The 20,954-nt window shown below is 39.4% G+C and overlaps 1 protein-coding gene across 1 annotated transcript in view; it reads left to right on the forward strand.

Moving 5' to 3' along the window:
* The first annotated feature begins 5,333 nt into the window (after positions 1–5,333).
* CNTN3 (contactin 3) overlaps positions 5,334–20,954 on the forward strand; it is a 59,566-nt gene continuing 43,945 nt past the window's right edge. Inside the window, exons 1-2 of the mRNA XM_074151659.1 lie at positions 5,334–5,382; positions 12,115–12,228. Coding sequence (XP_074007760.1) covers positions 5,334–5,382; positions 12,115–12,228 — 163 coding nt within the window. The remainder of the gene's footprint in view (positions 5,383–12,114; positions 12,229–20,954) is intronic.

Below are 20,954 nucleotides of genomic sequence, written 5' to 3' on the forward strand. Positions count from 1 at the left end.
TGTAAGGTGGCAGCTGTCATGTTGTCGAGTGCAGTTTCTCTTTATGAACTTGCTGTCATTATAATGCCTAATGACTTGTATTTTCCTAGTGCTTTTATATGGACTACTTCTACTGTATGTCATAGTATTTTACCCAGTAATGAAGTTAAACAATCAAATGAACAGTGATTTATTGGGTTTCTTGGTTTCGAGACTGGTTCTGCACTGCCACAGCTTCTCATCTGCTCTCTGAACTCCTGTTTGCGATTTGCCAGTAGCTCCATCACTCACTCCCTGAGTACCAAAGAGTTGTATGAAAGGACGCTTTTGATTATTAACAATCTGATATTTGCAGTTGTGTCTTGCATTTCCTTATTGATTGTTCACAGTCCTTTGCATTCACCTATTTTTGAACCTCTGATTTCTTAATACATGTCTCTTTCTGGTTTTGTTTCACCTTTTCAGAACTTCTTTGAAAGTTCAGCTTCTTTGGTTAACAAAATCTAGCATTTTTCTCCATAGTATTTCATCACTGTTAGTTCTTAATATATGCTACTCTTATTTACTCTTTCATCTTTGTGTATAACACTGTTGTTCATTTCCATTCAAAAGTAACTCTAGCCTCTCTTTGAGCCAGTTCTGTCTTATCCATCCTGTATTTTTTTTTTTTCTCTCAGCTTTTCTGATGGGGAATTTACTATCTTGTTTCTTTTAGAAGCCTTTTTGCCTCACTATAATTCTTTACTGAAAAAAACATAGTCTAGAGAATCTGATCTTTATGGCTAAACTGTGGGACCTAAACGTACCTCCAGACTCCAGTATTTACTGACTCCGTGGCAAGAGTAAAATCGATTCCTCGCATCCCAGTGTCCGTGAGAAGATGATGCTGGTCTAGAGGCTGGAAAAGGGCTGCTGTGCGTTGCAGCTGTTTTCAGCTGAAAGTAAGACACTTAAGAACACCTTGGTACTTGTCTGCCACACACCCTGAACTGCATTGATTTTTCACTATATAAGGTGTCCAAGCAGATCAAGTTAGAGTGAGTTCTTATCACAAATCATTGCTTTGTGTAATGAATTTAATTTATTCCAAGTCATGCTTGCAGAGGTCTCCTGTTCTTCCTCCAGATGATGCAGTATCAGATACCAATTCATTCTGAGCAAGACCAAATGCAGTTTTATTATCTATTTATCCCTCTGTTTAATTGCGTAACGATTATTCTTCCCACTTTTATAAACCGAAACATGGGACTTTTGTTATCTGCATGGGGATTATACTGCTTGTTTTTTTTAAATGTCTGTTATATCTGGGTCAGAGCAATGATTAGTATTGGAGGAGAGGTTTTGTAACCGGACTGAAGCTCTGGCATGTGTACTGAAAAGGCCATTCTGGTTTTCTAGAGGAGATGAGGGGCAGAAGTAGGTGTGGACGGAGCAACTGGAATTTTGGCTTAATTTTGTGGTGGGTAGACTTTGTCCACGGTTCCAGTCAGGCTGATTAGCCTGTGTTTGTGTAGCTGGCTCTTTGGTAGAGCAGGAACAGAACAGTTCTTTGGTAGAATGAAAGGTAGTGCTTACAGTACTTTAGATGTGAGAAAATAAGCTATGCCATAGGTTATTGATGTATTTCTAAGATGAAAGATCGGAAGGAACTGTTAGGTGTTCTATTTTAATCTCTTGGATATCACAATAGAGTTTTACTCAGTAACCCTGGTATTAAACCCATATCCAGTATGCAGTAACTTATTGCTGCTTCTGAACTGTCTGCGGTTTTAATTCTAACTTGAATTTATCTGGCTCCAGCCTTTGGGTTTGTCCTACCAAAGAAAATGATACCAGGAGAAACTCCTGTGAGAAGGTGATAGGAAGACGAACGGGCAGCAGGCTGCTGAGAGCTGCTGAAAAGCCAGTACTGGTGGTGGTTACTCCTCCAGTGTGCCTTCGCTCCCCTCCAAATTATTTCTTTTATTGACCACTGTGAGCCTTTTGATAGGAAGGTATGAGTGTAAGAAGGTTGCTTACAGTGAGAACGTATTTCAGTGTAGATAAGTAGAACTGCTGCGGCGAGTCGCGCTGTGCGTGTTGGGGCAACTGGAGGGATCTCGGCTCATCAGGTTTCCTTAAACGAGCCACCGGGAGCGTGAAGTCCGTGCTCAGCGAGAGCTGCCATGCTCTCGATGCCTGCTGCCTCTCACCATGGTTGCAAAATAATTTGACATCTTCCACACTCAGACTCTCGAAAACTAATTAAATATACTCAGCGGCACTTGAGGATAGGAGAGGTTTCCAGATAAGACAAGAAACTGGCTGCTCTAATAGCAGGAAACTCCAGCACGAATCAGCAGCTCCCCATACTGAGCAGCTCCAAAATGAGACCTGATGGCCTTGAGATGGCCTTTAGGCTGATTTGGTTGAATTCACTCTTTGTCTTTGTCTTTGCTGTTTAAGAAACGCCTCCATCAAACTCTGTGCCCTGAAGCTTCCCAGCAGCATATCCTCCCTGTACCTTAGGTATAGGCAAGAAAATCCCTTTCTAGGTCTTCCCCTACACGTGAAAATTTCCCAAGAGTATGCCCAAACTCTTGGTTGCTCCCCATTCTTGCTATTTCTCTGTAACGCTCACCTAATGGAGCCTGGCATTGGTCTTGAGATGAGACGGTATGTCTTGAGTTCAGACCCTGGCAGCAAAAACTAGGAATTCCCTCTGGATTAAAAGAAAAGGGAGGAGAGAGAGGAATTTAATTATGATCATGATAGTCATTACAATCAATTAAGGGGTAAGGGATTGGCAGAATGAGTTTTATGAGACTGCAGATACAGGTATTCTAAGAAAAGTTGAGAAACATGCTTCACCTGAGTGCTGGTAAGAGCTGAGGAGGCTGGAACTGGTGGGGAAGCAAAGACTGAAGGAGAAGCCATTGAGGAGAAGGGAGGACAAGCACAAAGGTGTGTGAGGAATGACAGAAACGTGTAGGAACTGCCTCTCAAGCCAAAGGATCCCGGACCCCATGAGAGGACCTTGGCATTGGGAGTGGGACTCTCTGGAGCTGGAGGTTTCAGTCTGGGTGGCTGCTTCAGGGGACCTGTGTTTGGAACCTTCCTGGTGGCTTCTCTTCTGATGGCCAATGTCCCCCAGTGCCTCTACTAGCTGCAGCGTGTCCCCAGTCAACAAGGCCCAATGCACGCTCCCATCCCAAGCCCTTAGAGCTGAAATCTTACTGTTTTGGGTTTTTTCTCTAGGCCAGTGTTTGTGATCTTGGGCAACCTTAATTCTGGCATTTTCTAGCTCCAAATAGAGTTTGCAACCTCAGTATGTTTTTTAATTTTATTAGGGACTACAGAGTAATATACTTGCACAAGAAAACTGAATTAGATTATGCAGTGTTTTTTAGCCTTTGATTGAATAATTTATTTTTTTTTTTAAGAACTTGTGCACAGGTTGGAGATACGGCTTCATGGGCAACTTTTCATCATTTGGCTTTCATCTTCAGTACTCAGGAAATAATCGTACCATTCGGGAAATGATTCTGCCATTTGCATGGCACGATGTCATGTCTCCTATAGATTATGTTAGATTTTTTCTTTTTTGCATTTTTATGTGAACATGGCAATTTTTTATTGTTTTAAGCATCTCCACTGTCAGCATCAAAATGATGTGTTGTTTCTTTTATTTTTTCTGCCTTATCTGCAGTAAAAAATACCAGGTTTGCTTGTCGGCTGCAAATGACATCATGGCAAGAAATACATTTTGCTGCATCCCTGTTCCCCAAAGTCTGTAAGAAAGTAACTGCAGACCATCTGCTTTAGTCACATTTAGCTACTGTAAAGGAAATGAACAAAATATATTCTGGTTTGCTTTGATGTGCTCCTGAACATCCATTAAGGTACAACGTTAGTGTTGCTGTATGGTGTCTGGATAGAAATAGATATTTTTTCTTATCTATCTTGTCCTTCTGAGCCTGTTAATGTAGTCTAATCCCAGCTACTAACCTAAGAGATTTATAGTCATAAATGTTTGCAGCAATTTTCCAGAATCTGTTTTACGTGGTGGCAACATCTTTGTACTCAGCCAGATACTGCTGCGGTTGTAGTGGAGCACCCAAGGAAGAGTGTATTATATCCCTGTTTCAGAGATGTTAGATTGGAACATCACAGAGGCAATTAATGTCAGAATCATACGCTATATGCAGGATAGTAAGCCTGAGTAATATTACTTGTCAGATGAGAAAATTCACATACCTCTTTCTTAAAATTGCTGTGTGACTAGTTAATACAGTAAAATAACCTTTCTTCCTCTACATGAACCAGGAAAATGTGCTACCAGGAAAATGCATTACTTTTATTTCTACTTCTGCGTTTTTCATCTGCCAGTAACTCTGATAATGAAATTAAAAGTTCTAATTTCCTCTGAATTCCTCTGTAAATATTGTTCTTGATACAACATTAGTTTCTCGCATTTTGTCCCCTGTATGGCTGGCTTCAAGTAGGTTACTGAAATCACTTAGGTAGAAATAGTCATCGTCTTTAAGTTCCCTTGTACTTGTTTTATTAGATTAAAGAGTTGAGACATAATGGACTTCACAAACCCATCTGGTTTTAGATTGAGAAATAGTATTCCGGAGAATTATTAAAATAAAACCAAAACGTAAAAATGTGTTAGTGTAAGCTCTTTAGGGTCCCCAACGCGTCAAGTTAAAAATACCAAGCAGCAGCTGGAGACAGAGATAGAACCCAACCAATTCTGGTGAAGAAAATGGCGCAAGTAATGTTGGCAGGATTGGTCGTGGGTTCAGGTCTGCTCTTTTCTTCCTGGCAAATTACTCCAGTGTTGTTGGTCCTGGATGGGGAGATGGCTTGTTGCATTCCACGTGCCGTGAAGCTGATGGTAGAGGGACAGATAGAAACAGATAAAGCTTTTCAGAGTTTTAATCAGAGTGAGAAAGGCAGTCACACAGTTGCAGAGCTTTGGAGGGCCTGATCCTCAAAGAGGTGGTCCACAGGCTGAGAAAACTGGAAGCTCGCTTTGGAGAGCTGGAGCAGCTCCATAAAGACAGTACAGTTTCCTCCAGGGGCCGTGTTTTTAATTAGCTCTGTTGGAGTTAACGGCATTCCTTATTATGTTTGCAGCTCTATGAAATTGCACATTTCATGTTATTTTGCTTAACCCAGGTAGGATACATATTTTGATGAGAACTATAAATATTTTGAAGGTCTGTGAATATTGGATTTTTATGCTGACTAACAAGTTAGTGTATTTTTAAGCGTGAAGCAGCACCTGTGGCAAGACATCTGTTGATAGGACACTTACTCATCTGCTGTATCTGTTATTTGTCATCATTACATCTGTTATAGCCCGCATGGCCCTAATCGAAGCAGTGGGGCTTTTTGCCAGGTGCTCCATAGCAAGTGAGATGGGAAAGAGGATAGATTTTGGTTACCCGTATCCTAGCAATACTTTCTGGTGACAACCCAGCTATATATCCTGTAATATTTGTGGGAGAATCAGTCCATTTCCTGAAGGAAGGTGGCTGTCTTTGGAAAGATAAAGGACTTAAGTCGGGGCAGAAAAATAGTAATCCTATTGTCATGTTCTCAGTGCTTCAAAAATTAACTGTTGTAGGATGATTTTCATTATTTATTTTTTTTATTGAAGAAAGTCTTGAAACCTTGCTACTTATTAAATAAACTTCAGGTAACAAGGCCTAGATCTGGCAAAGTGTTTATCCATCTGTTTATTAAAATGTGAGTAGCCTGATGTTCACCACTAAACCCGCTTTGCGGTCACAAGCTGTTAGTGATGGAGGTGCTTTATGGACTGTCAGGATGTTCTTAGGGTTTGGTTTAGGAAAGTTTGAGGGGGGCAGAATTTGTGTTGCATCTGAGAACTCAGCTGTAGGATAATTTCCTTGAGCAAACATCCTTCCCTCCTGAGATAATTCTTAAATTACTTGAATTGCTTTGTTCAGCGCTGTGTTTGCCTTGAGTTCAGCGATCATTCTCAGATAATACAAATTTATGGAAGGGAGTGTTATTTGAAATATTTATTGGAGAATATCTTTCCGTCAAAACATGCATTTCCCTTACAACGCTATTTTTCCAGTTCTATCAGTGCATTTTTGCTAATGTAAAGCATGTTAAAAAAAGAAAAATATCCCCGCTCATCAGATGTTGACTCAACTTTTATGCTATTAATGTTCCTCTACTGCTTTTCGATTCTGCTGTCTCTGGTCTCTCCCTTCTGTTCCACGCAGCCCACAAAAGCATCTCATCTCTCTCTATCCCTCCTTCTCCCTCGTTATTGCAGACTCTTCTCCCTCTTTCCGCGCTGGCATTTCACGTTCACCGCACTCGCTATATCCCTGCCAGTTTCTTTTTAGCTTTTCCTATTTGTGTCGCTATAATGCAGACTTTGCTGTATGACTTTTAAATGATTGTCATTTAATTGGTATCAAAGTGTTTAATTCTTTCCTGTGTACCTTTTTACTGCACCCCGAGTGATTTACGGGGAGGTGAAGAGTTTGAGTGTTTCGTAAATAAGTTTTTGATGCTGTTTGGCTCACCGCGGCTGGCCCCAGCAACCCTTAGCCCCTGCACGACTCGCTCGGTAGATGTTCTACATTTCATGCAATGGAAACAACCTGCAGGGTCTCAAACGTGCATTTTATTAGCAGTATTTTTATGGATGTGAGATACATTAGCCTCATTCAGACTGTAACATGAGCAGAGACTGGAGCAGTGGTTCAAAGTGAACACTCAAAGTTTTCTTAAGTAGTGCTTTGGGTTGTGAATAACAGGTGCCTTGAGGGTGGGAGGTTGTTTCTGCTTGGCCCGTCCTGGAGCCTCCAGGGCATGAAATGCCCAGGGCATCACTGGTTTTAGGCGATGGGGCTGGTACCTGCCAGGCATCAGGGCTGGGTCTCAGCCTGGAGGAGCAGTGCCGATGTCCTGGGCTGCAGGAACACATCACCGGCACCGGAGCTGCTCCTCTCCTGGCAAAATGGGCTGTTAAAAATACTCTATGGTGTGTGTGTGTAACCTGCTGTACTGCTACCACATAAATGTCATACTATAAAATGAAAGTTCAGCAGTGTGTCACAGCATTAACAACTTTTGTAGAGGTTGCTGTGAAATTATATGATTTCCCTGTAACACCAGCCCGACAGAAATGAAACTCTGGAGATGGTTCCCCAACAGCCGGTTTTTCTCTTCTGGAGTGACAAATAACCCTGATCCTGTTCACTTTTGCACTGTTAACATTTTTCTTCTCTCTCCTTTCTACCTCCAACAATGATCTATGATTATGGAGATAATTTGGGGTCTCATCCCTCCCTCCCACCCCAGCATGATTCTCCCAGGCTTGATCCAGAGCCCAGGGAAGGCAGCAGAAAATCTCACTTGCTCCATGTGCAGCTCTGTCACGTTATTCGGTGTCTGAGATCTGCCTATAGTATAAAATACAAGGTTACAGAAATGCCTTGGTTTAGCCAAGTTTGGGGTATAGAGTGGTGGGGAAGAAGGTTTGCTTATGCACGTAGGCGATATATGTGGTGGTGAAGTTTGTTCTTTTTAAAGAAACGAATTTGTCTTACTCTGTTTTCTCCAGAAGTTGTCATTACCAACATAGCTATTACGACACGCTGAGGCTGTTATTTTTTTTCCTAAGAGCCGAGAGACTGGTATTTCATGTTTTTAAATAATGTGACTTTTACCAGGGCGAGCTGGTTGTGAATTAGTACTTCATTATGTGCTGACATCAAACAAAGTCCCCACTTCAGAATTACCTATTCAAGAAAACCGTTAAGATTTGGTTGTCTGACTCATTTAGGTCCTTGAACATCCTACTAGTATAGAATTACACATAAAGTATGTTTAACAAGTTCTGCTGCTTTGCATAATAATGAGTCTAATGAAGTAATGGAATAAATATTTTTGTGGCTCTTGAGGGACGATTATGTTTGTAGAGCATGAACCCTTGTTCTGCGGTTATCAAAACACGGTAGAATTGCTAATAAACATGTGTTGACAATAAATATCAATTGATGTAAGTGTAATAAGATGTTTGGGTGTCACGGGACTTGGAGCTGGAAACCTACTGCATCCTGCTCCTCTCCAGGGAGTGAATGTGTCCTGTGCATTACTGCAAAAAATAAATAAAAACTAGAAGATGGTATAGTTTCTGGGAGCCTCTGCTAGTCTTACGAAGATCCTGTGTACAGATCCGTGTGAACAGGCGTGAAAAATCCCACAGGTTTCTTGACACAATGTGATATAACTCAGTGCTGCCACAAGCTGGGAGCTGTGTGTCTGGGGCAGCTTTGTCATCAGAAATTCTCTGGATCTTGCATAACGTGTTCTCCTATGTCTTTTCTAAAAGCATAGGTGTAATATTTGATCTGATATTGATCTTTGATCTGTTTGCTTACCTTCGCTGATTACACAAGATTACAGAAACGGGAAACATTTTAGAAGGTACTCACAGTGAACCGCAATGACTGTGGCCAACAGGCGTGCCTTCTGCAGATGAAGATCGATCTATTTTTTTTTTATTCTTTCTCATGTGTTGACACCAGGTGAGAACAAGGTCTGTTTTGCCTTCTCCAGATGCTTCAGGGAGCATATTCTCTCCCACCTCCCCCATGAAATTACAAATCTGTCTTTCAATAACTGGGTATCACACGAACTTTTATATGCTTGTATTCTAAACGAGTAATACTGTTATTCCAGAGCAGAGGCTGTGCAAATTATGCTCTTGTTACTTTAACTCCATATTTTGTAATCTTTCATTGCAACATTCTTGAGACTTAAAATTTGGCTTATTAAATGGAAGGAGAGAACCCAATGGAATATGCGGTTTTCATATCCCTGCTGTTTGTATGTGCAAGAACACGTTTCGTTGTTCTCCTTTTTGGGCAGAATAAAAGACTTTTCAATAAAGCTGAATTACATTTTCTTGCTCCATTTTATTGCAGTGGCATGTGTATTTCAGTTGATGTAACTTTATGTACTTGGCACTAAAGCAATGAGGCCAATGTATGTATTAGCATGGGAAGGGGGAAGAAAATGCTGTTTCAGGAGTCAGAAAGGCCTCAGTTGCTATAGAACTTTCTTCTATATAGCAAACTATAAACAGGCAATAAAAACATTTAATTTGTAAATTACGCAGTTCTAGATTGGTTTTAACTTGGATTTTTTCTTTTCCTTGTATAGTCAGGTTTTTGTACCATTTTTACCAAAATATTTTCAGTGTTATGATTTAGAGACTTTGCCTACTAGAATTAAGTAATAAAGTTGGTCATTTCCTACTGGAGTAGTAGCATTTCAGATGAAATAAAAGTGGGGCATAATGAATCATAATAAATTCAAGTAAGAATTAAAAAGCTGTAGACGAGATACCAATTAAAACACTTTGTTTTGGTGACCAGCTTGAGAAAGTAGATAAAGTTTTAAAAATCTAATGATGAGTAAGACAATCCATAGATCAACAGCTAGAACACAGAAATACTTTATATCTGTTTCTGCCCTTTTCTTTCAAACAAAACAACGGGTTATTGTCATCCCACGGGGCGCTGAAAAGCGAGCCCTTCTCTGACTCATCGTTTCTCAAAACCATCTTCTGTCCTGTTCTTATCCTCATTCTTCGTTTCCAGTTATATTTTATCTATTAAGACATTTCAGCAGGAGAAGAACCTCTGATTTCAGAGATCCAAATCGATCTGTAAAAGTAAACACTCTTTTCCATTATTTGCCCACCTCTTTACAGTATTTTATTTACCCTGTCAGTTTTCTGAGGACTTAATGTTCCTTCCCAATGATTTCATGTAATAGCAAGTTTTCTTGGAAGATGCAGCACCACTCCCTAGTGTCGTTCCTCTTAGAATACTGGCTTTATTAAAAACAAACAAACAAACAAAAAAAACAACAAAAAAACCCCAACAAAACCAACAAAAAATGAACTATCAAAACAAACAAAAAAATCCCCCCCCGACCACCCTGCCCTGATATTCCACCAAACAGGACTGGCTTTGACCTTCAGCACTCTGAATATGCTATAGAGGTGCCTGATAATGAGACTAGAAGCTCGTAAAATCAGAGCAGAAGCTCGTTTATAAGCAGCGGGTACTTTCCAAGGTCAGATGTTTGGGCTTCATTGCATTGTGTTAATAAAGAACTCTATTACTATTTTTCATAGTGATTTTTAATTATTTTCAAAGTGGTGCCAGACAATGTGTAAAGAGAATGTACAGGTATATAAATGAATTAAGTGATGATATTTCTGCAGCTGTGTGATTAGTCTGGTACTTAAACCACTCCAGAAGGTAGGATGGAGAGCTTCCTGCTAATTAGTGAAAAATTATTCTTTCGTTGTAGTATGGCTCATGTTCTTCATTTTTCTGATGGATTCTGCGTTGCTTCTTGTTTCCCAAAAAAAAAGCTTACTCCCCTGTGACAGCAGTCTTCATCTGCAATCAGTGATTAATAACTTCTGCAGTACAACATTGCAACAGCTCAAATGTTATTCCACAGCGGGTCCCTGCTGGGTCACCACAGGATAACGGGGATGTGCTCTGGCGTGTCCCCATGGGTCACCTCCCTCCCCTGGGTGCTCCCAGCCCAGTCCCATCCCCCTCGTGCACTGTGTCGGGCAGCTCAAAGGCAATGGAGTTTCTGAATGTCTGTGTTTGCAATAAATGAATGTACGTGCTTCGAAAGCAGTGATAAAGCAGTTCATCTTAATTACAGAAATGATGGGTATTGCATAAGATTTATGGCTCTTGGTGATTGTGATGTAAGAGGGCAAAATTTGGCCAAAATTAATGTTTTATATAAATAGATTTTCTTTCTTTTGCTGTAAATTTTAAAATCCAAATTGCACAGCTATTTTCATTCTAGTGTGGAATAGCGTGTCTCTTCTCTGAAGTACCAGCTGAAAGACCCAAACTTACTGTGTGAGTGAAAACGTAGACCTTGACACGTATCTGCATGGAAATTCAGTTGGAAAGCAAAAAATAGTCCTTGTAAGAAACCCTTCTATGAGATTTATGTGCAGTAACAAAGAATAATAGAACAATATCTTAGTGTGGCAATAAATGTATTTTTTTTTAAATGAAGCATTGAAAATTCTAATCACTCTTGCTCAGTGTTCTGACTGTAACAGCTGTTGCTTTTCAATATTAAAAAATACTATATTTTGGGAAATAGCTACTATTGGTCAATTTACTGCTTCTATTATGCTTGGTAATAAAGACAGCCTTATTTTACAGACTGTGTTAGTATCCTTTACAAGGTTATAAACAAACTTTTTTTTAAAAATTGTTATTGTTTGGTTTTATGATGGAAAAACATACGGTTTATTCATGGAAAAATCTTTATTAGTGCACAACCTTAACCTTAGTTTGTATTGAATGTTCTATCTAGCTTAATTCCAGGATATAATGAGGCCATACTTTCTTGGATCTTGAGTCACCAGTTAGAGGGAAAGTTAATATAAATTCATGATGAAGTATTGCTGCTCTGCAATTTTGCATTTACTTTCACTCGGTAGCATTTGTTTCCCCTCTTAAATAGCTTTAAAAGATCTCAGAAGACCTGAAGCCAGGTAGAGCAGAGCCCTGGGTCACCACGCCGAGGTGCAAAGTGGTTGCCTTCACCAGGGCTTAGCGATGTTACCAGGGATTCTGCCGCAGGGACATGGTTGAGGGGTTTCTTTTCTATTTGAAAAGTTAAATACCTGTTTTCTGAATATCTACATTACTAGCGTTATTTGGTTGGAGGTTATTCGGTTGGTTAGAAGAGCTCAGTAGAATCTTGGTGCTGTTTTCACCAGAGCCTTCATTTGGGAAGGAAACAGCGGATTAAAGCCCTATTTTTAAGTTATGCTTATGACTCCTTTTTGGTTGTCAAAATTAGAGTAGTTTAAGTCTAGCATAAGAAGAAAATTAGCCATAGGATCTGTTAAGTGGTGGTGTTGTAAATTAGTTCACTTCAGTCCTAAATCTTTCATCCTCCCTCGTGTTGAACAGCCATTTCTTTTGCAACTGATTCACTGAAATCACTTAACTTGGTTGCATGCTAAGAGGTTTGATATCGGGGCTTGAGAACTTGAAAATCCTGTATATTTAATCTTTTCCTAATACCCAGCTTGTCTTTCAAAAACAGATCTTGAAAACTCCCGGACGAAGATGAGAAGCGCGGTGTCGGTTCGTGAGGGGCAGGGAGTCGTGCTGCTCTGTGGACCACCCCCACGGGCAGGAGGTAAGGGATCTTCTGGGGTTTGTGCTTCCACTGGGGCTGACTGACCGTAGAATGAAACATCTCCCTGGAAAGGCACGGAGAGATCCTTCCCAGGGACCAGGAATGAAACCTGGTTTCTGAAGTAGATACAGAGAGAAAGAAAACAAAACCAAAAGGGGGGTGGAGGGAAGTACTTAAGAGGATTTACTTTTATCTTGAAATGCCTTTCTAGCTGCTAGTAATTTCTGTGCACTTAAAATGTCTGATTTTTATGATATTTCCAGTAATTAATTGAGTATCTTCTGGAGTTAAATTCTGCCCAATTTCCCAATTGCCAGGCCTCAATGAATCTGGTTTTCTCAATGACTAGACAATTGCAAAGAACAGATTTGTTATGCTCATATCTGCCTGTTTTCTTGCAATCAAGACATTTGATAGTGTAATGTAACGATGCTGGTGTAATTTAAAACACTGCTGTCTGGAGGGGGGTGAAAAAACTGGATATATGGATTCTTGGTAGACCAAAAGTTGCAAATATGTTTTATTGTTCATTCTGCATCTTCAGCCTCTGACTAATTGGTATTGAGCCTCAAGTAATATCAGAAAGTAACTGGATTTATTTGTTTTTAATTGATATGGAGCTTCATTATTGAAGGGCTGTGATGTTAAGCATTAGATTTGATTGCAAAGACAAGGTAATATAAGCTAAACACTGAATACAATAATATAGGTATTGTGGCCTCTTAAATTTGGCAGAGTCCAAGCAGACGCAGCCATAAAGTGGCAATTTTACAACTGTCTGAGCTTGCAGAATTTTTCTCTCTAAACTGATACATACTCTTAAATCATCTTTATAGCCTTGCAACAGCTTTGTCTTTTCAGCTGCTGAGAAAAAGGGTCATTCTCCCAGCTATCTATAAGAATTAAAATGATTAAATTTTGCTTCTGTATGCAGTCCAAAGTCTGAATTACCCAGCTATTTGTGTAGTCGCGTCTTATGCATGGGTGTACAGCCAGAGGTGTTCGCCAAAATGACGGCAACTCTGCGCTGGGTCTTGCAATGTTTAAGTTAAAGGTGTTAAACAGGAGTTGATACCAGACGTGCTCATATTGCTAAGAACAGTGGGTCAAATCAACACGTGGAAAAGGTGAGAATTTCTTTTGCAGTCAGCAGATGGGATATGATTGACACCCCCCACACTAATTGTGTTATTCATGCAAAAAAAGGAGATCTGAGGGCTCCCTGAATTATCAAATGGAATTGAGAATTGGTACCAGAATTATTTTAAATCCTTGGATTTGTCCGAGAGTTGGAGGATTAACCATTAAAGTTTTCAGGAGTCACGAAGCAAGGTGGAATAAGTCCTTCTTCTTCTTTCTACGCTAAAATAAACCTATAGCACAGTGACATCGAGCATATAGTGCCTCTAGATCTGGCACGGTAGGATGCGGGTCAGTAAGTCTTAGATAAAATATCCATCCATTAAGCAGAAGCGGTTTGTTAGGAATAGCAGGGTTGTTTCCGAACAGCTGACCTGGCCTGAGGGCTCTGAGGGCTGTTCAGCCCTTTCCAGATTGGTGATCTGATTTATTACCTTCTTTTTTTGTTTCCCTTTGGTTCTGTATTTGTTGCACTGAGCTATCAAATAATTTTGGACAACACTAATTCTAAAAACCTTCTCAAATACCTTGTTTTCTCTTCCCCTTAGCCCCCGAAATCCTGTTCTTTTGTGTTCTGCCATGTCCTGTAATTTCTAAGTTCTCACTGGTTTGATAGGGATTTGCAGTTATTTCTTGCATTCTTTGTAAGGAGCCTTCAAGAAGAGACTTGATTAAATTGTGATTATTCCTCCATATCCAGCGTTTATAATAGAAACCAGTGTTCATCCCAAAAGAAACACCAGGTCATCCCTTCTACAATTTGGCTTATTTTTTTCTTTGCTTATCTTAGCCACAAATATTTACATAAGTAATACGAAAATTCCCTTTCAGTGGAGAGCACACAGTTCCTGCATTTAATGGTACTTTTGTCCTTTTGAAGTCTGCGGTTCCCATTCCATCAGGGTACGGACATCTACCATTTAAACCAACAATGAAACTCCATTTAATTTCACACACATCGGCCCATATGCTGAGCTTGTATTTTAGCTTTGTTTCTGTGATGGCTGTTGGCGTACGGGGGGAAGAAGACGGTGCTCAAGATCAGTTGTATATTTCTGTCATTAAACACGAGCCGTATCACAAACCACTCCAATATTTTCTTTAGAGTTAGCGCATTTTCCCTTTTTGGCATTCCCTTTTTTAGCAGTCTTGTTTGAGATTCAATAAATGACTGTATGTGAAGACTTCCCCCCAAATATTTTACTAATTTATGTTAGCTAATGTAAGTTGTATTCTAATTGAGCAGTGATTTTGGGGTAATTGAGCCGGTCATCTGTCATCGTTCTGCATGACCATACTTCTGTATATAATTTTAATTCTGTTACAGGGAATCTGTTAAAATACCCTGTTTTTTCCACAAATCAGTAAATTGTCTCCCCCACATAATCAAAAGATAAAATGACATCTAAAATTGATTTATGTAGATCTCCTGCTGTCTTTTTCAGTTGTTATAACCTTTACGTTCTACTGAACTCCACAGCTGTTTTGACTTTTCACTGTGTTACTGCTATGTCTTTGATGGTTTTAAAGGAATGTCAATAAAGCAACCATCTCAACATACAAAACTTAATATTGGACACACTTAATGCGCAGCCAGTTAAAAAACATTCATGCGATGCTAATTTTTTTCCATGCTGCCAAGAATGGAAAAGACTAGACATATGGAGATCTAAAAATTATTTTTTCTCTGCTATTGATTTTGTTCCAAAATCAGTATCTAAGGAGCGACAAAGCCCCGAGTAGAGCAAATCCACAAGTTCTTTTAGGGCTTTACCTGCTGTTACTGCTGTGTGTCTATCTTGATTATGATGTAGCTTGTCTTCAGCTAATATTTCTATTTGATAGATATTGTGATTTATATTTGTTTATTACAGCCATTTTCTCTAATCTGACATTGGTTTTGGATTTCAGAAATGTTACTAATTTATGAGGTGTATCCTGTTGTTTGGGAGAGGAGAGAGCAATGAGGCGTAGTCCTTTTATCTCTGTGGTGGTTTCAGGGCTGCTTTATACGGACAGAAAAAGATGGTGTTTTTTTTTTTTTTTTTAATGGTGAAAGTAAAGATTTGCTTGATGGTTATTCGGACTTTTCAGGGAACTCAGGCTTGCCTGGAAGAACAAGACATTAGTTTTATGTTGGTGGATATACTCCCTGTTACCTTGTTAGTATGTGGGATGTGACCATAACCCATGAGAACTTAAGTAAATGGCAAGAATGTTGTGGAGCCGACAAATTGTCGCTCAGAAATTGCAAGGAAATTCTATTTATCTTATATTCATGATTATCCTCCTGTAATATGTGTTCCTATTTCATGCAATGCAGCAAGGTTATTTCTACATAAAAAAAAAAGCAGTAAGAATATGTCCTCCATGTTATTCTCATGCCCTGATAAATGTAGACTTAATCAATAGATGAGACCGTATTTGAAGGACAGGGATCAATCTCACTCATAGCATATTATTTTAAAGTTGTGATCTGCTAGTTTGAAATGATATTAGAACATGGAAAAATAGATCCCGATTTTATTACTCACTGCTTGGTATGACAAATCATTCAGTGAATAACGTCATGTTGGTTGCAAATTAGTGCTTAGACTTGCAAATTTTTGCCCATGTCTCTTTGTATTGCCATTTGGAGACCTGCAGGTTCCAGCAAGGCTGTGCTTCGCGGATAACGTGGCACAGAAAGCATCTCATGTGCCAGAAATATTTTGATGCTTTGAGTATTTCTTTTCAGCGACACTTGAATATCAACATGCTATTTTTCAGGGAACTGTAAGCTGAATAAATTTTACTCATTTGGCTTTGGAACATTTCATACCCTTAAAACAAAGCAATACCAAACTGGTAAAAGTCCAGAATATGGTTTCTTTCCTGCTGCCCATCACTGTGTTTGCAGGAGGTGCAAAGCATCCTGGTTTTTCCACCTCTACTTTTTGCTTTTGTTGCAAATCATGGACAACGCTCATTTGGGCGTGAGCAATAAATCACACTTGCAATAGGCACATTATGAGGTTTTTGCACAAAAATGCATTCTAAGGAGAATAGTATGTTGAATATTATAAAGGCAATGGCCTTAAAAATGGTTCCATGGTGTTCTTGAGCTGTTCTCAATCTGCCAAGGAGAAATGGTATTTTTATTTAAAAATATATTTTGCAATAGTCCTGCTGGTGTCATCATCATCATCTGCACAAATTTCAGCTGACAGTTTGAAATCAAATGGTACCCGAGAGACACTTATATTTGTCCATATGAGAGACAATAATACACGTTCACAGCTGGATTTTACAATGATTTCTGCCTGTCAGAGCATTATTTTCACCACCAGGAACAAACCGTAGCAATGCTATGGAGAGACTCTCTGTTCTGCACTTTATCAAATGCAGGCTTTCTAAAGCACTTTCTCTGTTGATAAACCTGTGTTCCAGGCTGGAAGAAACCAGACTAAAAGTAGTATATCCTTATTTATATTTCTTTGCAACATCTGCAGCTACTTTACAGGACATTTTTTTAAGCTACTGTGGAGGTTTTAACTGGCCTAAGAAACTTTTAGCAAATGATTCATGATTCCAGTTTGGGAAGGGGCAAACTGGACAAGCATGGCATCACTCCAAATTCTTACAGAACCCTTTGTTAACTCCGTGTTTCATTATGCACATCCATAGCACTGAACATATTAATATGTTAGTGCTTTTATTGCTTAAATATTCGGTCTTCCATCCCTTTTGTAAGTCTTAGTTTAAGAGATGTATCTAGATGGTGAAGGATAGTTCACAGGCAGGTAGTAGAGCATAAAGCCTGGAAACATCTATGATAAGTAATTAGCTCTTGTAAATTTTGCTCTGCATCTTGAATACCCTTTGCAAAATGATTATGGAGATACTGCAGCTTTTAAGCGTTTTTTGTTTTTAAGGAAAGATTCTAGCCTTCAGTCATTCATATATATGTATTTATATTTTTTAAAAGTAGCATTCCCAAGTATACAAATTGGAAAACAAAAGAGTATTTTTAAATCTCAGTATTTTAAAACTAGATTATTCTTCTCATTAGTGGGGTGATAGAGCATGTCAGAACCTAAAGTCTGTGCAGGGAGGATTACAATTTCTTCGATAAACCAAGGAGGAGTTTTGCTTAAGATTGGATCAGCTCCTGCTGGCTGGAGTACGTTTGGTTTCCACTAAAGATTCGTTAAGATTTTAGTTCATAAATTAGTAGCGTGTATAATGTGGTCTGTCGTGGGAGAGAGCAAAGAGCAGAGCAGACTTTGGTGGGACTAATACTGCCTAAGTTTCATCAGCAAAATGTATGTGGGCACTCCAGGAGACCTTGAAAGACTACGGGATGTGCACTTTATGGCTGATACCTGCTCTCGTTAGACCTCTCTCCCGAACTGGAGTAAACTGGAAGAGGCAGCAATATGGGACAAGAGTGTTTTAATGGGAGAATCTGCCTCTTGGTGGTGGGGTATTTGCTGGAGGAAGGGGAGGACGGAAAGAAAGAGGGAGTGGTGGTAGGAAAAACCAAATGGCAAGAAAAAAGTTCAGGTTGAGGCTTTTCACTTAGTCCCAGGTATCTGGGGTATGCCCTGGGAAAAGGAGGAAATTGGAGAAAATAACTGGGTTCGGCCCTCTACCAAGATTATTTTTATCCCTAAACTGTTACTGTGGGGTTTTTCTCTTCCAGCTCGTTATTATCTTCTCTACTAAAATACTTGAGGTTTTCATTGTAAATAAGATAATTGATTAGGCAGAGGCAGGAGGGAGATGGCTGCAGTCCCAGCACACAGTCATAGCTGATCATTACGCTATTTAACAAGAGTACTGAAATTAATTTTTGTTTTTCACAGAGGTTTACCAAGTACCTTCTCCTAAATGAGTGCAAGACTACTAAATGAAGTTTGTCAGTAATTACTACTTCAACCTATAAACATTAGTATGTTCCTTTGAAAATTTACTCTTGGGTATTTCCATTAGTTTCCCATAGTTTATCTCCCTAATATTTAACATTCAGAAGAAATCAGATGTATTTTAGTTGAGCAATAAGCTAAACTATCATCTTTTTATCCTCAAAATTATTATAGGCAGGAAGCAATTTAAAATACTTTCAACTATTGAAAAAGCACAACAGAGTTGTTAGAAATGCTCTGAGCAATTAAATGTAAAGTTCTGGGGAGGTGATTAAAAGAACAATTTGTCATTTGAAATGGATATGGCTAATGGGTATGTATTTAAATATTGCTTCCTAAAGCAGTTTCTTACTTTTCTGCATATTCCAGAGTACGAACGATTTGATCGGAGCCAGTACAGTTTGAATGACACAGCTAGTCTGAAACAATTAGTTCAGAACCGTGATAAAGAGAAACTAATCCATCATCCTGCCCGGCTGCAGGGGAAGCCAAATTGGGTTTTTATTCAGCAGAGGAACCCAAATGTAGAAAAGCCATTTTGTTACAAGTCTCCCATTAGCATCCGGATTTGCTTTGGAGCACCAGGGAACATTTAACCTGCCAGTTAAGGAGCACTTTTCTATTACAAGGTCACATTTGGTTTCAAAAAATAACACCAATGGTCAAACCCCAGTGTGACAGGAGAGGGGAGGGGAAGACAGACAGACAGACAGACAGACAGCAGGCAAGGCTGTGCTGCGGGGGTCGGTCTCTTCTCCCAAGTCACAGGCGATGGGACAGGAGGAAATGGCCTCCAGTTGTGCTAGGGGAGATTCAGATTTAGGAAAAATTTTGACACGGAAAGGGTTATTAAGCGGTGGAATGGGCTGCTCAGGGAAGTGGTTGAGGCCCCATCCCTGGAGGGATTCGGAAGCCAGGTTGACATAGTGCTTAGAGACATGGTTTGGTGATGGTTTTTATCAGAGTTAGGTTGATGGTTGGACTAGATGATCTGAAAGGTCCCTTCCAACTTAGACAATTCTATGATTCTATGATTCTGTGTGCTGTTCAGAAATACACTTAACGAGTTCTTTGTGGTATTAATAAAGAATTAACGCTGCCAGTCTCGAACATCTGTGTTTCCCAAGGATGAGCTTAGAAATGTCTACATTTTAATTACAGTGGTGTGCTTTGCTTTTGACGCTGCTTTGAAAGACTTAGAAAAATTCTACCAGTTGTTGAGTACAGCAAAAGACTACAGTGGGCTTTGTCACCTGTGGCAGCTGTGCAAAGGTGACACAAGTGTGTGTAATTTCTACTCGGCCAGTCCGTGGTGGTGGTGTAGGTGGGAGGGCAATAGAGAAAAATATAATTCATGCTGCGACTATGTTTAAGGAATTGCATCTTTTTTTTTAAGCTCATTTCAAAATCAAAATACGGGTGGACTCTTACCGTATTCTGTTCAAAGGAGAAAATTAGGTGTCAGCCTGAAGTACGAACCTTGCAATTTCAGCTAAAACATTTCAATATTCTCATTAAATGTGTAGATTGAAATTGCAAGATATTACATAGGTCTCTCGCACGGCTCTCATTGTTTTGGGTTATTCCATACGCAGGAGTTCCATGCCTAATTACCTGCACAGCATGCTGAAAATTGATCTTTTATATTTTATCTACAAAATAATTCACCTTTTATGCCAAAAAGATTAATGGTATATATTAGCTTCAAATAAGGGTGTTTCCATTATACTCTGGAATAAAATGAAGTTTCTCAGGATTCGTTCTTCACTTTTTGTAGCTGGACTCAGATTCCCATCGTGCAATTTACATTTTGTATGAACAAAAACATCTTCAGCCAAGAGAAGGGAGGAACTTTGAAGAGTTCGGAGGGGATTTCACAACCATTTATCAATCTCCAAACTTCTTTCCCCAAGTTGGGAAAACATTATAACTATCTTAACCAAATACTTACTGTCTCACTTCACTGCTAGTGACCACAATTCAAGCTCTATTATAGAGGTTTGTTTGGTAATTTTCATTATTTTTACATAGAAAACATAAAAAGTAAACTACCAACCTAGAGTGCATGGGTAGACTGTACTCTGAAGTGTGACTGCAGCTTTTGTAAACAGCTAAAGACTTTTGCATTGTTAGTGATACAACTGCTTGCTTGGAAACAATTCAGGAGGATGCCTGTCAGAAATACGCAGTCTGAGTTTTGGTTTGTTTTTCCCAGCTGAACACACTTAGGACAGTTTTTTAGTTTCTTGGCATTTAATGTGCTCAAGAATATGCCCTAAAACCCTGAAATGATGTACAACTTATTTCCAATAAAATTCTAAAGAGTTAACGATATCATTTTTGCCAGTGGCACCTGAAGACCTTATAATATCCAGTTTACGTAGAGTTGGGGAATCCCATATTGGAGTACATAAACACCTTGTCTTACGCCTACAGTGCATAAGATTTTTACTAGTAAAACAACCTTTAACGTTTGCCAAAAAAAGAGAAAAATATATGATTTATTTCATGGCAGAGATAAAGCATTACCTCTTTATTTTGGCTGGATTCCAGGCACCAGGAAGAGCCTTGCAGCTGGCTGTGCTGGCTGGCCAAAGGAAGGAGGGACTACTCAAGGTAGTGAACTAAGTAGAATAAAGTAGCCGGGGTTTGCCCAAGTAAGAACAGAAGAATAGTTTA

Source organism: Numenius arquata, chromosome 8 (assembly GCF_964106895.1).
Source record: "Numenius arquata chromosome 8, bNumArq3.hap1.1, whole genome shotgun sequence".
In the NCBI taxonomy this organism is placed as follows: domain Eukaryota; kingdom Metazoa; phylum Chordata; class Aves; order Charadriiformes; family Scolopacidae; genus Numenius; species Numenius arquata.